The sequence below is a fragment of the Aythya fuligula genome, chromosome 5 (assembly GCF_009819795.1).
Source record: "Aythya fuligula isolate bAytFul2 chromosome 5, bAytFul2.pri, whole genome shotgun sequence".
In the NCBI taxonomy this organism is placed as follows: domain Eukaryota; kingdom Metazoa; phylum Chordata; class Aves; order Anseriformes; family Anatidae; genus Aythya; species Aythya fuligula.
Window position 1 is genome coordinate 28681334 of NC_045563.1, and position 20295 is coordinate 28701628.

A 20295-nucleotide genomic window follows, 5' to 3' on the forward strand; every position below is an offset into this window, starting at 1 on the left:
AGAGAGCAAACAGACATGAAATTTGTGTTGGTTGGATCAGAAAAGACCACATCTAGGAGGAAGCAATGTCATGAAACAGCAAGAAAATGATGTTCTGCCTGGAGGAACTAGTTTGTGGCAAGGGACAGTACCTTACCTGTTTCAATGCCATTGAAACTTCATACTTTGGAGTTTCAAGACCAATTAAACAAATTAAACCACTAAAATGACTGCCGATCAGTCTAGTTTGCTTTCAGTGAGTGAAAACTTAACATGTAAATCAAGCAGTATAGGAAAAGGTATTACCCCTCTTCTGATTCTCCCAGTGTATGTAATACACTAAGCACATTGTGGCACATCCTTCTAAGATGCCACGTATTGATAGTAAGTAAAGGCAGATTTGGCAGATATTTCATGTTTATTTTTTGAACCTGTTATCCTCATTTATTGGGAAAGAAAACATACTGGATAAAACTAACTCACTTTCCCGGGTTCAAAAAGCTAATTTGTGCACAGCTTGGAAATAACTGTTTATTCCTTATTCTAACCTACCACAAGATGGCTAATCATTAAAGATGAAAAGGTGACAAAGTAATCATGTTTAGCTCTACCATCAGTAACTGATAATCTTTGCTATCATATTTTTCCTTTGTTTTGCTGGGCATCAGTGATGTTTAAAAATTAAAACAGAATTAAAATTAAAGTTAAAATTGAAAAGCATGATGCAGGATTTTGAGGTATTACTCATCCTGACAGGATGTGAGCACTCTGAAAAGGGCTTAGGCATCACAACACCCCACTTAACTTTTAAAGTAGGGTTGGGAAAAATAAATTAACCTGGTGTAAATCCTATACCTAGAATGAACTTGGTATTTCTAAGACAGTTTTCTCACAACTGGAAGCATCAGAAACTTTTGTCTGTGCATCAAATCCAATCAAATCCACTGCCACAGTCAAATTATGAATGAGCGGATGCAGTATCAGGCAGATATAAAAACTTGGGTACTGTAAGCTGTAGAACACCATTACCTGCATTTCTTCAGGATGAATTATCCCAAACACAGCACTGACTCAGTTGCCCTGGTCCTAGAGAGAGCTAGGACGTCTCTCTGACAGCACTTCCCAGCTTCTCACACCTGGAGCACACACTTTTTGTGGATAAAAAGCACAGCCAACCTTCAAGGTGATCCCAGCAAATGTAGGCTAGCAGCAGCCTCCTGTGCAGCAGCTGTGCCTCTCACTGATAACATTGTGCCCACCGACACCGCAGGGCTTTTGCTTCTTCCCAGTTCTTGAGCTCACGTCATCCTCTGTCATGGGACAGAGGGGTGTCACTGCATGTACCTGGGAATCACTGCAGCCTGGCACTGCATAATGAAGTTGACTAAAAATTAGTCACTTCTGGCTCAAAACCCCTGTGTTCAGAGTTCACTCATTGGCAACCAATAGTTAGCTTTGCTCTGATGAATTAAGTCAAATATCAAGGAATATCTGAATTTATTTTTCAATTCATTTAATAGTGCAATTTTTCAATAATTTAATTTCTTCCAGCAGGAGTACCCACTAACAGAAAAGACCATGTACAACACTCAGAAAAATATGGAAGTTATTTATTTAAACCAGATCAGCATGGCAGACAACCAAGTGAACTGATTAAGAGAGGAAGTTCCACCTCTAGCTCAGCTCTAGCAAAAATAGTGAGCACATCAGCGTTCATCAGTGTCCTGAGTGTGAGGCACACAAAGCACAACTTCTGTATTCCTTCTCTTTGCTCAACAGGCTGATTCGGTGCTCTAACACATGCACTTTTCTAATAAAATCAGGAGGAAATCACCAGACTGGTTTTCTCCTGAGCCTCTTGCATCCTTGAACTACTAGTATTTCATTCTGACAATCAAGGATCTCATCATGTAACTCACAGGTACACATGGGTTACCGTGATTGCAGGGAATCTGTTCCAACGTCCTCTGATGTTCCAACATGTTTGCGTTACAGGATTTAATTACTCTATGGCAGAAGGTGTTGCAGGCAGCATGCCTGGGATCCTCAGCCAAGATGGGCCAAAGTTCAAATATCCAGATCCAGACCCTGCTTAGAGGTTACAGCCCTGCCTCGTTCGAAGAGCATTTTCCCACGATCGGCGGCTGGGTGGATGTTTTCCTAACATTCTGCTGGTGGATTGAAAAAAAATACCAACATGTGGAGCCCAGCCAGCTGCAAGTGAAGCTCTGCAAAGCCTGTAAATAGGCTTTCTTTATCAACTGCTATGATTATATTAATTGTGAATAAGAGAAGGGCAATCAAGTTTACCAAGCTACTTTGGAAAGGATTTCAGCAATGTGCTTGGTAGAATGCAGTCCATTTGTTTCTTAGGTCAACTCATGGTCAGAGTACACACAGTTCTTCATTTGTCATATGCTTTTCCATTTCTTGTCATAAGCAGACACTTTGGCTACAAAATAATACAGACAGTGCTGATAACAAGTTCCTATAGTGAGAGTGCGAAGGGCCCCATCCCATTAGAAAGCACAAAGAGAAAACATTTGGGTAAGACACTGAAGCCACTGAAATCATTCTTACCAAGTCGGGTGCTGGGATGCTGCAATTTGACTGCGAGCATCTGGTGGGACCCGCTGTTGTCCCCAGCAGTGCTGTGGTACCAACTGTCAGGGCAGGGCATGGCCAGGGCCGGTGGTGTCACTCGCTTCACGTCTACACACATGCCCCCAGGCCGTGCAGACAGCTCGGGTGGCCTCTGGAGGCAGGCTGGAGATGGGGACTGTGGCCGCCCGCAGCCTTCCCCCTCAGCTGCCTCTCTCCAGCTGTGGAGTGCCAGGCACCAGAGCAGCTCTTTAGCTCTGGTGCCTCTAAAGAGGAACAGGAATAAACCTCCCTAGTTCTCCCTGCTAAATCAACGGTGTCGAGCAGTTCCATTTACATCCCTCTTTGTTTGCCATCTACTTCAAGTAAGGAAAGCCATGGAACAAGCAGAACTTGGAAAAATGTAAATAGCCCTTGAGAGGCAAGATCGGATTTAAATTACATTTAGTGTGTCCTGTCATCACCCTGGGATTCCCTCCCTCTCACATACCCCGTGTGTTCTGGCCAATACAGTGCTTGCAAGGCCTTTCCGTTCCCTGAAATTACATCTGGCCTGACCGGAGGGGTGAGGACACTCTCTTCCTCTCAGGATGTAAACAAATATTAACAGCCCTGCGTTCTGCGTGGTGACACTGATGGATAGATGCTCTGTGGCAGGCCTCCAACAGCAGTGCCAAGTCTGCTTCATTTCCCCCTGACCCAGGGTATGCATCGGAAAGCCTCACACTGGGAGCGACAACAGTGAGGAAGTGAGAGCTGCAGATAAACATCTCTCTCCTGGCTGTGGTGGGTAAGGCAGCATCACCTTGTAGGATGCAACAGAGCCAGGAGTTCTGCCTCTTTTCCTGGTTTGTTCCTGGCGAGTTCTGGGGTTGTGTTAAAGTCTGAGAGTTTCGTTGTCCCAGCTGTAAGGTCTATACAGTATACAGAGAGAAGATGCCACAGAAGGCCCACTTTGACACCATCTCGTTCCCAGAGCTTATACAGATGGTGCATTGAGATTTTCCTCACAAGCACGTTATTGCTCATACACAGCCTGAGGTTAAATTTTCATTGCAATATTTCTCAGGCTCCCAGACTCTTTCTCTTTCTGCCCTGCACTACAGAAAGCACAGACCCCTCACTTCTGTCAGTGATATCCCTCCAAATTTGTAACCAATAGTATAACCTGGTGTCCTTGGGCTGAAACGTGATCCAATGGACTAGAAGACTTGGATCAATGTTTTGCTAATGCTATAGCTTAAACTTGGGAAAACAATTGTCCTTAGAAAGTGGCAGATCTGGTGCAACACTGAACTTTCTTTCAGGAAACACCAAACACAGAAACCCACCCAGTCACACAGCTACAATACTACAGCATTAATTCTAAAAAGTACACCTAGTTAGTAAAAAAGTTGTTTAGATCAGACAAATCAAGAAATAGAGTTCACTATGCATAAATATAAACCTGAATTATCTAGTTTTATTGCCCAGGGTGAACAAATAGTGGGGACAACCAAAGGGAACAGTAGCTTGCTCATATTACTTGAGTGTTTAATTATTAACATGTTACAAGAAATACAAAGACTTGTGGAATTCGTGCTGCTATTTTTGGGGTTAAGCTGTGTTCACCTGTCTGCACTGATTGCAGAAACATAGCCATGAACTGACATTTGCAAAACTTTTTTCTGTAATGGTTACACAATACCTTCTGTCTTCTTATGACTGTTCACTCTAGATGCTTCATAGGGATTAGTTGCTGTAGATGTGTCAAAATATATAACACTGAACCAGTATGTTTGCAAGGCACTGGCAATGCAATGGACGGAAATGCATGGAAAATGAATCATGTGTGCTGGCACTACAGTAAATTATCTGGTCCTGTCATTCAGTCACATAGCATAGGGTCTTGCCTTTGCATGTTACCTGAATGAGCCCTGCTTCCATCAGCAGTGCTAAGCATATAGAAATGTTTGACACAGAAGTCCCATAGTGTACTCATAAAAGCAGAGACAGAAGGCATATTTTTGCATCTGGAAAATCCCAAATGTTTTTATTGTTAGTAATGTTTGTAGGATGTATAAACTACTGCAATTAAGGGTAAGATAAATGCTATATGCAACAAACTTATGTTATTTGATACACTACAAAGAATGACTTATACCTCAGTATTTTAACCCAGTACTCCCTGTCTTCCAAAACACATAACTCCTTTAAGCTTACTCCTGCAGAGATTGTGTACACCACTCACCTGAGTTTTTGTCAGGCAGTCGGTTTATCCTCCATACAATGGAGTTAAAGGCATGCTCGTATTTGGCAGTTCCCAAAGTAACTCTCATGACTGGTTCAGAACCAGACAGGCTGGTTGATCCAAAACTGGCCCCCTTGTTCACCTTGGCTTTCAAAGATTTCTCCCCCAGGACGCTCTCCCTGCGGAAGTTCTTCACCCACTCACTGGGCACGGGGTAGCGGATCATCACATTTTCACAAGGGACCTGAGTTAAAGGGTCACGGTTGGAGGAGAAGCCAGTGGACATCATCAGCCAGCTCTGCACCTCCACCTCAGCACCGTTGATGCTCGCTGCTGTCCTCAGAGTGAAAGGCAAAGTTTTCTCAGCAAAGACAGTTCGGAATCGCATCAGTTCAAACCGGCAGGCATCCAAGGGGTTGAACAGGATAATACGGGAGTTATTAAAGACATCCTCATCCACACATGAATGGAACCGACAGCTGTATAACTTAATCCACTTAGTGGTAGTAGTGGGCATAATATCCTGCCTTGCAACTATTTCATTCCCTTTGACTAGGATATCGTTAAGGCCCAGTCTGCATTCTGCCAGGCCAGAAAGGAAGCTGAGAACATAGATATGGGTCAGCACACTGTGCTGGAGAATCACACTGTCTCCTTTGGCCAAGATGCCATGAAACTCATCCCTAACATCAACAGTGATTTCTTCCTCTTGATAGTTTAGTCCCACCGTGCTCAGATCTGTTGATGAGGCTGGCAAGTTCATCAGTGTGTCCTGCACAGCACTGATGAAGCTAAGGAAGTCTTCATAATCTGTAGTCCCAAGCTTGATGATTTGCTCTCTCTCTGCTGTGTGAGCAATGGCTGGTTTAGGCTGATACTTCTTTTTCTCCTTGTAGGTTGTGCGGTCCAACCGCACGCTGTGTATCCTTCCATTCTCATCATAGTTTTGGAGTTTGCGCTCTGAAATCTCATGATTAATTTCCAGTTTGAATTCCCGGAAAGGTTTCTCCAGTCCTTTCTCATAGAAAAGCTGTAGATATCCACTGTCAGTCAGCTTGACGTATATTGGTCCCCAGTGCCTGGATGACATAATATTTTTCTTCTCTGGGATCCTGAGCATCATTGGCCATCCATCCTTTGGCCGAGATGGTGCCAGGTTAAATAAAGCAGCATCCAGATCATAGGGCATCATGGGGTCATCATCAGGCAAGGTAGGGCTGCTCACACGATCTGGATCTCCAATCTGGAGTTGTTTCAGCTGCTCTACAGCATCTGTGTGTGTTACGCTTTTGTTTGCCTCTTGGAAGCTGATGGTATCGGGTTCTTGATGGAGAATAATGAGAGAGTCTCTTTGGCTTTTGCCTGGAGCACTGGAGACAGAAGAACTTTTGGAACGCCTGTCTCGCTCCTCAAAGAATGAGCTGAATGGATTGATGGGTGAGGGCTGGACATCCCGAAGAGATTCATCCAGGAAGGGATTAGTAGCACTCCAAGGTGGTGTTTCAACAGAAGGCAACTTGGTTAAGGAGGAGAGATCGAGTTTCTGAATTTTGGAGAGGTCACCCAATGTGCTTTTAGGACGTTCCCTTTTCTTAAAGGATGCAGTGAGGTTAAAGTTAACATCTGGAGTCTGTGTTTCTGCAGGTGAAGTGTCTATTTTCAAGGGAGAAAGATTCTGCGGTGAACCACTGACTTCATTGTCATCAAAAGTCACCCAGCTGGGAAAACGAACTGTGGTTGGGGTAGCAGAATGCCCATTCATGGAGGTGTTGTTCAGCTGCCAGTTGACAGCCTCCATATCTACCTCTTCATCTTCCTGGAGAGATGAGGAATTGTCTTTAAAAAAAAGAGGGGAGGGGAGGAAATTTCAGCTAATTATTCTGAAGTTAGCTTATTCTCTCCACTAAAAGAAAAGCACAGTCTGCACAATATTTTGCATGCTCAAGAAAGGCCTATTCGTACGCTGGGTAAGAAAGACAGTCAAAAGACTTGGATAAAATTCTGCAGAATCAGTCAATAATTAATAATCAATAATTCACCCACTTTTAAATGGACAGTAGAACAGAGAAAAGGAAAGCAGGAAGAAATTTAGAAGGAATGAGAGCAATGATTGTATCTCTCAGATCTCATTCCAACATAATGACCTAAAAAAGAAGCATCCCATGTGTTGTAGTGATATTTTTAAATTTCCTTCTCGAAACTTTCACTTTTGACTTTCTTCACCTATTTTCTGTCATTTGTCTGTTTTGTTCTCTCTTCCTTGTTCATTTTTTTTTCTTTCTGTCCCCACTACTCTGCTTTAGAGAAGAATTTTGTGGGAAGAGGGAATGAACATTGAGGAATATCACTCCATCCCCACACACTTGTCTACGTGTTTACTATTATGACAAAAATACATGGGGATATGGTGAAGGCACTATAAAAGGTGCCTAGGTGGCATTTTTACTCTAAATGTGTTCAGCAAAGATGCTTTGTGGCTTGCACTGTGGGAAATAGTCTAATAGTCCTGGGATGTCTCTGTAAAACCCCTTGGAGAAGTTGTGATCTAAAAACTTACATTAGGATAAGGGAAGATGTTTTAGACTTGTATTGTGGAAGCTGTCCTCACCCTCTGTCAGGACACAGCACCCTTGACCACTTTTCTCCTTCTTGTCTTGGGCTCTGCCAAGATACCTCCCCAGAAGCCATCATCATACTGTGCTATTTCAGTCCCAGCTCTTTCTGGAGGAGATAGCTGCAGCAATAATAAGGTGTTTTCCAAAATGACCATCATTTCTCAGAGTTCAGAGTTTTTCTTCCTGTTTTCTTCCCACTGGGCTGATGAATCAGAGTTGTCCTCAAAATGAGCAGTCTAGGGGTTATTATAATTGTGAATATTATATGAAGAAGAATGAAAACAATTTTTCAAGTCACATAATAACAAAGCCATAACAAGAACAGATTCTGCTTCTACAGGCTATCCATACATTAGAAAGCATATTGGACAAGAAGTGGCACTATCTCAGATTCTCAGATTTTCTTCTCAGCTCTGACCTTTCACTTCTAGCTTTGTACAATACCTAGCTGTAGTCCCTGCTGCTAGTTACACCACTGGGTATAGCAGTGGGTCCTTTATTAAGTTTTGCCACAAGATTATAAATATATCTGTGGGTTAAAAAAAAAAAAGAAAAAAGATTGTCTTCACAACCACACCCTAAAGCGAGCAACAGAAAATACTAAGAAAAAGCCAGCAAGACTAGTTTGATGTTGTTCTGATCCTCACGTCCACACCGATACCTTCTATGTTGTCTCATGCCTTTCCAGTGTTTTGGTCATCAAGCATGTAGTTTTCTGAAGCAAAGCAAAAGCAATGGAAGGATGTGATAAGAAAGTCACATTTTTAACGTTTTCCCAGAAATACCATAAAAAACATAAATTTCTTTTGGACTTCTAATAGTCCTGTGTTAACAACATCAGGGTTTTTTAAGAGTATTAAGAAATTCTTTTTTTTTTTTTTTTTTTTTAATTATTCAGAACCTTTTCCCTGCCTGAAGTTATTATTTTCCCCTTTCCTGTATCTTAACTTTTGAATTGCAGAAACCAAGTACAACTCCACAAAAGTATTAACACTTCAGGTAAATTTGAGAGAGGCAGAGGAGCAGACCTCCTTTAGAGTCCATATAAAAGAACACACAAAATTCACCTGACAACATTTCTTTAGAAATCAAACAAGTTTTATAAAACATTTTTTTGCTGTTGTTGTTTTGATTGAGATACCCAGAAATACCACATTAAATGAAGATGGTTTTGTAAATGTAAACATTTACATAATTATATTTTATAGAAAAATCAATAAACTGTTATTTGAATTGGTATACGGAAGTATCAAATCTGGGAACTGAAATAATCTTTCCTCCTCAAACTAAAATCAAAAGTACATTCTTCTGCTGCCAAAGAGCCATATGGTTGGGTTTACAAATATTTGAAGATTACAGAGGTGGTTCTAGAAAAGACAGTTTTTTAGCTTTGTCTGTAAAAATATGACTAATAGTAGGGAGGTAAAAATAATAATATACTAATGCACCTAAGCATCCTAAGTTCTCTCTTTGGAGGGCTAGATGAAATAACATGTATATCCCAAGAGAAATACTGGAACTTCTGCTGCAAAGGCAAATATCTCGCGTTGAAAAATTCTGACATTGCCAGGCATTGGCTTAGACAATGATTTGAGGTTTTTCTCATCTTGACTTTTGATAAGTTCCTGAACACAGATGATAATGTTTAAAGCACAGATGTCCTTCAATCTGGCCACACACCAGTAGTTCTGTGAGAGGGCACTTAAGAAAGCAATTCCTCAGATGAACAGCTAAGCTCATTGCTTTACTGCTCTGCTTTCTTAAGTGTTTTAAAATTCCTTTCTAGAAAATAAATCAAGAAGATGGCTTGCTGACAGGGTGCAAACAGTCTTGCAACCAGAGAGTGGTTCCTAACTAAGAAGGGTTAGATCTGCATTAAAGAAAAAAAAAAAAAAAAACAAAAAAAAAGGAAAAAAAAAAAAAAAAAAGGAAGAAGTGACCAAACCGGAGCTTGTGCTTTTTCCTTCTTGATTGACCAATTTTGCTTTCCTAAACAAATGACTTTGAAACCTATCTCCCTTTCCAGTGTGCATCTTCTGTGTGTCTCCCCATCATTCCCTCACCTAAGGGGTGCCTCCAACCAGTACTGGCTGTGCCTTACCACATACATGCCTGAATATCATTAAGAAACTATAAACTAATTTGCAAACTTAAATTCCTGGAGAGCAATAAAATGCCAAGCAGCATCGCAAGTTTTTTGTTTGTTTTCCATCCAAAGGCCTCCTAATGTTTAGTTGGCTTTACAAGTGCTCAGTAGCAAAATGTTTAATCGTTTCCATTAGATAAACTGGAGAACTGTATTATGTTATAATGAATGTCAAACATTTCACTATGATCAATCTCTTGTGACTGGCTACAAGGAGAGAAGGCTTTGGTTCTCTTTGTTGCTTCATCTTTTCGTTTTTTGGGGCCCATGTCGCCAGGTGGTATCACCTTACTTACGCCTGGGGGGAAGACACACATCCACCTGTTAAAGGACATTGATACCTTGCAAACTGTGAGAGAAATGTGCCCCAGAAGAAGGAAGATCTGAAGGCACTGCAGACATGTCAAACAAAGGCAGATAACACTACTACTTTAAGGAATGGATTTGAGCAAACTCCTGGATTTTCAAAAGTACTTGTCTAGTCTGCCTCTTGACAGAAATTATCTTGGAGCTTCATGGCATGCCTATTTCTTTTCCCTGCATAAATTAATTTACATTTAACTCAGATAGCTCTAGTTTACACTTCAGTCCACAGCACAGGCATGGGCTCAGTATGGTCACCACTTCCAATGGATACGCTCTTTCTTACTGGAGCTAACACCCTCGAACAACGTAAGCATTGCTAAATTTTCTGTTGGCATAGCTCAATCTAGCCTAGGACTCTTGCTGGGAAAACAACGCAAACAAAGGCAGTGGTATACAGCAGACAGCACTTCAGACTTGGCCTTTAAAGATCAGACAGGCCAAGAGGATGCCAATTACAAAAACTGCAGTCTCTGTATCCTAAGCAATGATAGAAAAGCAGAAAGTGCAGAGAAATAGAATCTGGGAGATATTACAGTATCCAGCACATTTCTAGGACTTCCAGACACTACTGGGCATGTCACAATTTTAGTCTAGAAGGAAAAGACCCAGTTCTTCCCCTGTTCAATCATTAAACCCTTACCTCATAACTCAAGACAATTAAAAATGGATAGTTTATGTTCTGAAAAGGTTAATGCAAGTTTTATTCTAAAATCTAAATAAAGCATCTGTCGCTTATGCCAAATTTTGTCTGAAATGACTATGTTTACCTCACACAGTGTAAGTGTGCAAATGCCATGTAAGTTATAAACCAATAAATTGGTTCATCAGATATTTCTGATTTTTCTATGCACTTGTGAAGTGTTTCAAGTTTGGCAGACACTGTGAACCCTGACCTGCTTTATCAAGCTTTCCTGTTTATCACAGCTCTGCTAATGGCAGATGTGTTACTGCTGCAGACATCAGTCAAAATTTCTCTAGCGATGTCACTAAACAAGGCTACAGTACAAAAGCACAATGGAATTTATCTCTAAGAATCTGCAACCCAAAGCACCAAAGGTGTCTTGTCAAAGGGAAGTTACTACCTGTTGCTTTACTCAGAGGATACGATATCCCTGCGAGGATAACAGTTATTACCTCCATATGTTTCCTGTGTAACTATGCTATCAGTCAGCACATGGTAATGTTCAGGGAGTACTTGGAAATGATCTCTCCCAGCTTGCAGGACACTGTCCATGAGATACACAATAGACTTTGGAGACAGGAGAAGAGGCAATCACCCCTTCATGGGTTAGGACTATTGGGGGGGAGGGGGTCAGAAAGCCTTGAACCCTTTGAGCAGTAACACCCAGCAGGCTGGATGGGATGTTTTATAAACGTTTCTGCAGATTTTGGGTGTTTCTGCAAGATCTGATGTGTGAAAGAGATGAGTGCCCTCTACTGCCCTCTACTCCATGCCCTCTACTGCTGCTGCTGAACACATCACATACAAAATTTCACAGCAATCTGGTTCTCCAGCTTGCTGAACTGTCAATTAAAAGTCATGTTTTTAACTTGATACTTTACAGCACAGCTAAAGAGGTATTTCAAAATCATCACAGACTGAGTAACTGGCAGGTACAAGATGAGACTCAAGTCACAGACCTGCTCTCTATGGGTCCCGTTCTTATCCTTCCTCCTCCCACCTGACAGGCTTCTCAGATGATGTTGAATGGATTCGTCCATAGATAACTTTTCAGTTCACTGTACTCTGTCATATTCTATCACTACATCTGTTTGAACTTGGGTATCTAGTTTTAGGCCATGTCAATTGATGGCCTGATTAAACCTAGTGTCGTTCTATCCCAAATCTGCAGCAGTTCTAATCTCAAGTACTGAATGGTTTGTTCCCAGCAGTGGGTTAATGACTATTTAAATGTGATCCCTCTTGCTTAGTTAACTACTGCAAATTCATCACAAGTCTTAGAAGAAGTTTAATCATTAAAAGAAGTTAAATCATCTGAAGTTACAAAGAAGTTATGTCACAGAGCTTCCAGCTCTATTTAAAACACAATGAATTTCATCTATGCTCAATTAATTCAGCCCCATGAGTCTCTAATCTTTATAAGAATTGCTATATTTCATTTTAAATGTAAGCCATCATGCAGATACTAACCTGAAGATAAAATACAAGCAGATTATGACTCAGCCTCTTACAGCTGGATTGCAGCAGCCCTCATACTGCAGGAAAGCTGCTGAAAGGGACCATCTTCATGTACCACCCTAAAGGACCCTAGAGGTCAGCATTGCTTTTATGGACTTTGTTGATACTGTGACTTTTTCTTATTATTCTATATCTACAGAAACTTACAGATTTATGGGAAGGTAGGACTACTGCACTTCAGGCACTGGTGCTTGCTGTGCTTCATTGCCTTGAATTATTTGCCTCATGTCTCCTTTGCTGACACCGACTTAGAGAGGGAAGAGACCATCCTCCCAGCAACTGAGCCTGTTGCAGCCATTGGGTCTACCTAATATCAGACTACCCAGAGGAACAGTGGTAGTTGCAGCTGGAAGCATCATTGCAACCAGCTGTGTGTGATGCTACCTGAGAGCCTTTTTTGTCTCACTTGTTTTGCTTTCTTCTGTTTGTTTTCACTCAATTGAAGAAATTCATTAAGCTTGAAATTCAATCAGTGCCCTGTCATTATACACTGAGTACAGAAAATGTTCAAGGTAACAAAATTAGTTTACAACTTAGAACTTTCTGGCACGATTTAATTTAACAGTACTCAATATTTTCATTGTGTTATATTTATCGAGTAGTTAAATTCTAGCTTATGAAACAAAGCTCAAGCATTTCAGACATGGTACGGAGTAACTGGAACAATATTTCAGCAACTCAAAATCTATGTACAGTTAACTCCGTTTTTCCTTCTACAGATCTCTCAGGTATGCCACCTGCTCTCAGGTATCACTGGAGCTTTGTAAAAGTTTCTTACAAAGCAGCCTGAACTGCTCAGTAAATTAGATAACCAGAATGGATCTGTGTAGTCTTAAAACAAAACCAAGGATCTCTAACACACCTAGTGCATGAAACTGGTACTTTAGATACCTACCAGCAGATAACTATAGTTAGAAAATGTGTTTTCCAAATATACTGTTCAGGTTTTAGTCTGAAAACACTTAGAATTTCTACAAACACTCTTAAAAAGAATTATATATAGTGTAGAACAAAACCATAACTTATCCAGAAATCACTAAAACATTGCAGCAAAAATAAGATGTATAGTTTTGAAATATAATTGCCCGTGTGCCTGAGGCCCCAGCAGGCAGAGGAAAGATGGAGTCTCCAAATAATACATTTATCACTTTAACAGTAGATTCCAAATTAGACATAGTTCATGCAGGTCATGGATAAGGTTGTTAGTGTCTTGAGGAAACTGTTAGATCTTCATGTCAAGTAGGAATTACATGACGACTTTTTAAACTTTGGGGTTTAGTTTCTAAAATTGTGGGTCATGCCAAAGATTCTGAGAAACTGTAAAACACTTAAATATTAACTCTGATCCTAAAGATATATTGGTATTTTTTCCTCAAACAAGGTACCAGGTCAGTTCCTTCCTACAATGGAATAAAAAGTAGATATAAATAGTCACTATAAGCATTTACATTACCAAGGAAAATTCTTACTAATTTAAATTGTTTACTAGCTTTCACTTTTGGGATTCGCTAGACGAAAAATGTGAAAGTAGAAGACAAAGGTGGCAAAAGGGCCTAACACTCTGAAGAAATTAAAAAAAAAAAAAAAAAGTATATATTATCATTCCTCCTTGGAGCACGAACTGAATTCATTTCAAGCGAGCACCCAACTTCTCTGAGAAGTTCTCCTTGCTTTGCATCTTTCTTCCTTCCTTACAGAAAATAGCACAAACAACTGCAGTTAGAGACCATCTCCAAAAGATTTTAAATCTTTATTACAATCTCAATAAACATTAGCAACATTAAAGCTTCATGTAAACAATATTTATCATTATTACAGCTTTTGCCAACACATTTATATGTTTATTGATTAAGAGTTTAAAATCCTGGCTGAAGTTCATATCCAAGCCTTTTGCCTCCTGGATATATAAGAAGAACGCTAGCTATTTTATCGAAGCCTGATGAAACTGTCACTGCACATAGTCCCTATAGGGTCTCTATCAGTCACTCTCAAGACTGTGGGAAGAAGAAGATAATACTGCAGTGGAAGAATTTTCTGGTATTAGAAAGCTAAACATATTTGAAAGTTCCTTAAATGAAATGTTATCTGGGAGATGAGAGCAATGCAATTAATTTAGTTATAATTTATCTCATAAAATCACAGATGACTATTGGCTCAAACTAGTTAGCAGCAATAAAGAATTCTAAAAGGGAACAAAACTTTTATAGAGGTAGCTAGGAGACATTACGTACTTCAGGAAAAAAATATTTAACACTTGGAAGCAGGTTTCTTTGCTTTTCTTTTCAGTAAAAAAGGCTACTTTGTAAAGAAAGTGGAGCTCTTCTTTTACACTTGTGAAACAATGGTAGGGAATGGGTCCAAAAACTCTTCCAGAAAAGAAAGCTGTTTCATTTAAACCCTTCTGAGAGCCACAGATCTGGAAAGCACACGCTTTTCACGAAGATCAGTTCATGTGCTTCCATTAGCTGGCCAGAAGGTGGTACATTAAGACTAATATAATTAGAGGAAGTCTTTAAGATCATTACAAGATTTAGACAAGACAATGTCTGTTCACAGAGTTCACAATAGATATGTGGCATAATACCATGGGTTTATGACTAGGAATCATTTGAGCTGAGTTATGAACAGATCTTAGATAAGTGGTGGAGAGAACATTTAAAAAATAAATAAATTTGTTTTTCCTTAGAACTTATTTCTATTAAACAAACACAATATACTCATAAAGCAAACACCTTAGCAACTAAGCATACATGCATGATTCATGAACTATTACAAAGCAACTTCATTTCCATCCTTGAAGACACAGCATGGATGCGACTTACATATTTTTACTGCTCTGTCATCTAGCTTTGTTCTCAGCAAGGTGTGCTCAGTCCAGAGGTTACCAAAAGTATGACTACACCCCAGTCTTAGTCATTATTACTACCAGTGGAATACTTAGGCTCCCAGTTTGGCTAGGCTAAACAAAGCCTAGCCAAATGTATGTGAGGGGACAGAGCAGAGCTGGGAAACACAAAGCCAAAGCCAAACCTGGTTCAACAGAGGGATCAATCTGAGAATGACAGGTTTTCTGGAGAAGAATGAATTACTTTACACTTTTTTTTTTTTTTTTTTTTAATCCAAAAGGAGAAAAAGGAACAAATGAGAACCACGGAAGACGCAGGCATGACATTTTTAAAAAGCAGTTCCTTTCAAAGTATGTTGGCTAAGATAATTGATGACAGTTTGCCTCTAAGCATACTTTGGACTTTGCTTCTACCCACAGAAGTCTACTTCCCTCTCTGAGTTCAATCTCAGCAGTACATAGTGCATACACTTCAGTAGTGCAACTGGTACTGAGTGAGAACATAGAGCTTGTGGAGCAATACTCTGAATGCTAATAAGGAAAGAGAAAGCTACTGGTAGCCCAAGAAGTTTCAGGAAGTCTGTGATATTTGGTAAGTAGAACAGATCTGTAGCCCATCCTAAACATGAAAAGACAATCCCACTCCATCTTGCAGGAGCTGATGGCAGAATGTGTTGAACAAGCTCTCCTTTCCAAAGAACAGTTATTTAAGTCTTGTACGCAGACGATAAGGCATGCCATTCTGTCATATTTTTATGACAGTGAAAATCCAGTAATGGACTGGTAACAAAATGCAAAGGTTTGCAAATCTCTTACATTTTGTCTTCAGAGCTTGAGACAGTACCATGCAGGATAAGCCTGATATTTGCAGTGGCAGACTGCAAGCAGAAATGTGCCAGCTGATGGATCCTCTCAGAGTTTGGAATCCCACTAAGCAACATAACCTCTGATTGCAAAGCAACACACCGTCTCATTAAGTTATGGGACCAAAAGACAGCGTGCCTTTAATGCACCATTATGTGCATTAGATGTCTGAAACAGGTTTGCTACTGCTAGTCCATCTGTTCAGAAACTGTACTGGTAGCAGCCACAAAAGGTAACACCAGTTGAGGACAACTTGGTAGTCAGTGTGAAATAGCTGGCTGACCTCTGGTGTCTAGCTGGGCAGTTTCTGTATCACTGAAGCCAGGTATCTGCCCAGTATAGTGCCGATTCTCTAGCAAAAAAAGGTCAGTACATAGTTGAATAAACCTGTACCAGTGCTCAATTCACTGCTTACAAAAATGAACAGTGATGTCCAAATCTGCACATCATTTTGGAGGAGGCAGGACAAGGTAAATCAGGAAGAGGAGGGATATGTTTTGTTTAATGACTGATATAAAATGGTACAAAAGTAAAATTTATATTTACATACAAAGATTTCAATCTCTTAACTGCAGAGAAAAAACTGAAGTGGCAAAGAGAAAAAAAACAGACATTTATATTTTACATCTTCAAAATGCATTATTGCCCAATGCTTTTGGCTCCCCACAACTTTAAAAATAGTAGCACTAACTTCCTGATTCCAGCACCCAAGGCATTTCCCAGGATCAAGTTTTATATCATATCAAGTCAGCAGCTCAGATTCTGTCTGCCAGATTTGTCTACATATCTCTAGTTATCCGGGCAAGAGGTAATCTCATGTTTATACACTGCTGCTACCCTGAGCAATATCAAAATGATTTACAAGTTATGCCATTGCTGTTATTATAAAAAAAAAAAAAAAAAAAAAAAAAAAAAAAAGACATTTCCCAATTGCTAATGTAAGGCTCTGTGCAAACTTAAACTTCAGCTATGTGTTTTAATAATTTAGTTGCGTGATTAACTGCAAAGACAGATTTATTCCATAAATAGGGTCCCAGTAAGCAACATAACCTCTGACTGCAAAGGAGCACACTCCGGTCTCATCTATATCCACAGCAACATAGTCTACTTCTGCTTGAAGCTTATGCTAGTATTTTTCCCCTGTAACTTATGCAAACAATTTTTGTTTGTTTTAAAGTACAGAGAAGGACATATAACTATGTGCAGGTAGCCAGCTTTGCCAGTCCTTCCTGACCGAAAGCATGCAGGACCTCCAGGCTGCAGTTTTATGAATGAGGTGCTCACTGCAAATGTGATAGGAGCTATAACAAGATCATGTGCAGGTTTTTTGTTTGTTTGTTTGTTTTTAATTCCAAGAGGAATTTTTGCCACTTAACAGAAAGGACTTAAGGAGACTAGCTAGAAATAGTGTGAGGAAACAGCTTGATCTGTCTGTAATGCCTGATCCATGTAGATGTCACTGAGAATCAACCAAAGCAACACCTCCACCCTTGACAAATGGTGATAATTACAGGTGCGTGAGAAGCAGCATGATGCAAAGGATATGATACAGGAATGGGTAGGTACAAAAGGCCTAAGTGGTAATCTGAACTATGTGATTGTCCAAGTGACCTTCAATAAGCAATTTATGCCCTCTGTTCTGCAAATTTTCTCTCTGTAGCAAAGCAAAAATATTAGTATGATGGAAAGTGTTACTGGCCATTATCAAGTTTCTTTAATGAATAGATCATAACTCATATTAAAGCTTGTGGGCTTTCTAGGCACCTTGCAGGATATATGGAATAAGCAAGGGAACTCCTTTAGGGAATAAGACAACTGGAGACAGTAGAAGCTATAGGCCATGGCTGAGCAAAACTGAACTCATGCACGCCATGCCAAAGCATTTCCTTGTGCACTGGCTACTTGTGCACAGATACACCTGCTGCTTGCACGTAGGTATATCTGGATGTAAGCAAATAGAAAGGTGGAGAAGCTGCAGTAAGTATATGGCTTTGGGACCAAAGGCTGGATGCTTAAGTACAGGACTCTCTGTGAACTGAAAGGAGAAATTTGTTTCCTACTTTTGTTCCTCCCCGAGGCTGAGAAGCAGAGCACTGTCCACAGCATTTACAAGCAAGAAGTATTCCACCAAAAATATGGGAGGTAAGCCAAAAACGGACTCTAGTTCCAGTCAGCAATACACTCTCCTGAGATCTCAGCATGACAAATGCTATTTGTTTGAAAGGGAGAGAGTATATGGCATGGTTCCCTCTGCCAAGACTGACCTAATATTAACTGGGGAAAAACTGATCACAATTCGAAAGAATACCTTTTATTGGGTCTTGATGGTGATAATTTGGAAATTACCATATTATTATTAGTGTGTTGAAATATAGTCATTTTTGAAAGCAACTGCTCTGCAGAATTTTAGAACAGTAGAAATTATGTTCTGGTAGACATGTTCTTATACAGCAACAACATACATAAAATATCCCTATCTTTTTGTTAGAAAAACCAACCAACCAACCAAATTCCTGCCTGATTTTGCTTCAGGTAGACAGCAAGGAGGACAAAGAAAGGCCTGAGACAGTGAGATCAAGTGGTCAGGTGGCTGGAGAACATTTATAAAATAGGAAGAGATTTGGGAACTTTGCCAGGACTGTGAAGAGAACATGTGGCTGCTCCTCACCCTATGGTGGTAAGGTCACAAGGACTGTTTACACCTGCTCCTGTAAACTGTGTACCCAAAAGACCTAAATATTTGCTGAGATAGAAATTAGGGTGACAAAAGTAGGGCCTATGGAGTTGCTCAGATATCCCCAACAAGAAAAGCTTTGCATTGAGTGAAAATACTGAGAGAAACCCTCAAGTTTCCAAGCAGTAGAGAGACCTTGGAAAACAAATTCTTGCTATATTAGTAACTGAAATGTTCTTGTTACAGACAGACAGATACCAGTTTATTTCTGAAATAAACTACAAGTTTGTCCCCAGAATTTGTAATAAACTTGCTTCTTGCTGAAGCAGTTGCAGGGTTGAGTAGGGGCTCTGCAGAGACAGTTTTCACCTCCTGAGGCCTTTAAAGATGTGTTTTGGATATATGCTGAGCAAGAATGTTTTAGGGAGACAGGCCACAAGAAGAAGAAATATTCCCACTTGTGGTAACCTAACTTCACCCTCCTTTACTGTGACACTTAAAGACTCACTCTCATTTTTTGTCCATCCAGAAAATTTATAGTGTTATTACAAGAGCTGCCTTGGAAAGTATTTCTAACAGCACGGTTGTATCAGCAACCACAGTTCATGTCTGCCCTGCCAGGCTGACAACCACGCTAAGACAACTTCTGCCAACTCTGGAAACAAATGGAGCTGATCCAGCTCAACCTTCATATATGCATAATGCAAGGATTCCCAAGGATAACAGAAGATACAGGAAACTTGTCAGCACATTCATCTAAATATATGTTAGTTAACTACTCCTGGTATAAGGCAGGACTCAGTTTTAGAGTCCTGTTACCATCCCACGATACAATCAGCACTTCATCTCCAACCTCAAGGTAGCTGCCAACCACTCCAGGAGGCTGTTTGGAGGGAATGGCTGGTTTTGCGACATACTGCTCTCACTGAGGCCATTCCCCCCTTTACGCCTTCACCCGTTCCAGGCCTGGGACTTTTCCTTCAGCTCAGGCTCCCACCATAAAGGCCCAGCTGTTGTGCAGCTACTCACAATTGCAGGAAATGAACAGAACCCAATACTGGGCTATTATCTTTCTTATGTCATCTGAAGTTTTGTTTTTCCCTTTTGTATGTGTGTGTGTAGCTACCACAGTACACGGGGTATTTAGGGTCACGCCGCAAAAGTGCCAAACAGCAACGATCCAACAACCCAGTCCTTCCACACTCCCTTGGGCCATGCTGGTGTTAGTCCAGAGAAGAGAAAGGCTTGGGCCTTACTGTTAAAGGAGAGTCTGACCAAAAGAGACCCAAGCAAGCAGAAGGGAAAGTGACCCATAATGTTATCGTAGCACTCTGTGGTGAGAAGTGAAAAGGAAACCCATGCTTCCTTCCTCTCTGCATGAATTTTAACTTCCCATCTTCCCATCTCTAGCTGGCATCTTCCCTCCAAGCTATAGCTCTGCTTGTGGGTAAAACACATGCTAGAAAAGGCCCCAATTCCCTTATGCTAGTTCTGTACAACTTACCGGCTCTGATGATTTCTTTTCTTACAGTTAAGTCTCTGCTTCCCTCCCCCCAGCCCCTCACACACTGTGTAGCCTGTAGCTGAAGCTCTATGTCCTCTTTCTTTCCCAAATGATGCTCTGCATTCTTTTGATGGGGGTGCAGAGAGGGGAATTCAGCTCCGGCTTAGCCAAGTCACCTCTTTTTCTTAGCAAGATAGAAACAAAGGGCAGAAAAGATTGAAATAATCCTGTGGAGAAGTAAACAAGAGACCCAAAATGCTCACCATCTCAG

The 20295-nt window shown here is 40.5% G+C and overlaps 1 protein-coding gene across 2 annotated transcripts in view; it reads right to left on the minus strand.

Moving 5' to 3' along the window:
• STON2 (stonin 2) overlaps nucleotides 1-20295 on the minus strand; it is a 72688-nt gene that overhangs the window by 2801 nt on the left and 49592 nt on the right. For both annotated transcript variants that reach the window (XM_032188662.1, XM_032188661.1), the window contains exon 5: nucleotides 4811-6646. In XM_032188662.1, coding sequence (XP_032044553.1) covers nucleotides 4811-6646 — 1836 coding nt within the window. The remainder of the gene's footprint in view (nucleotides 1-4810; nucleotides 6647-20295) is intronic.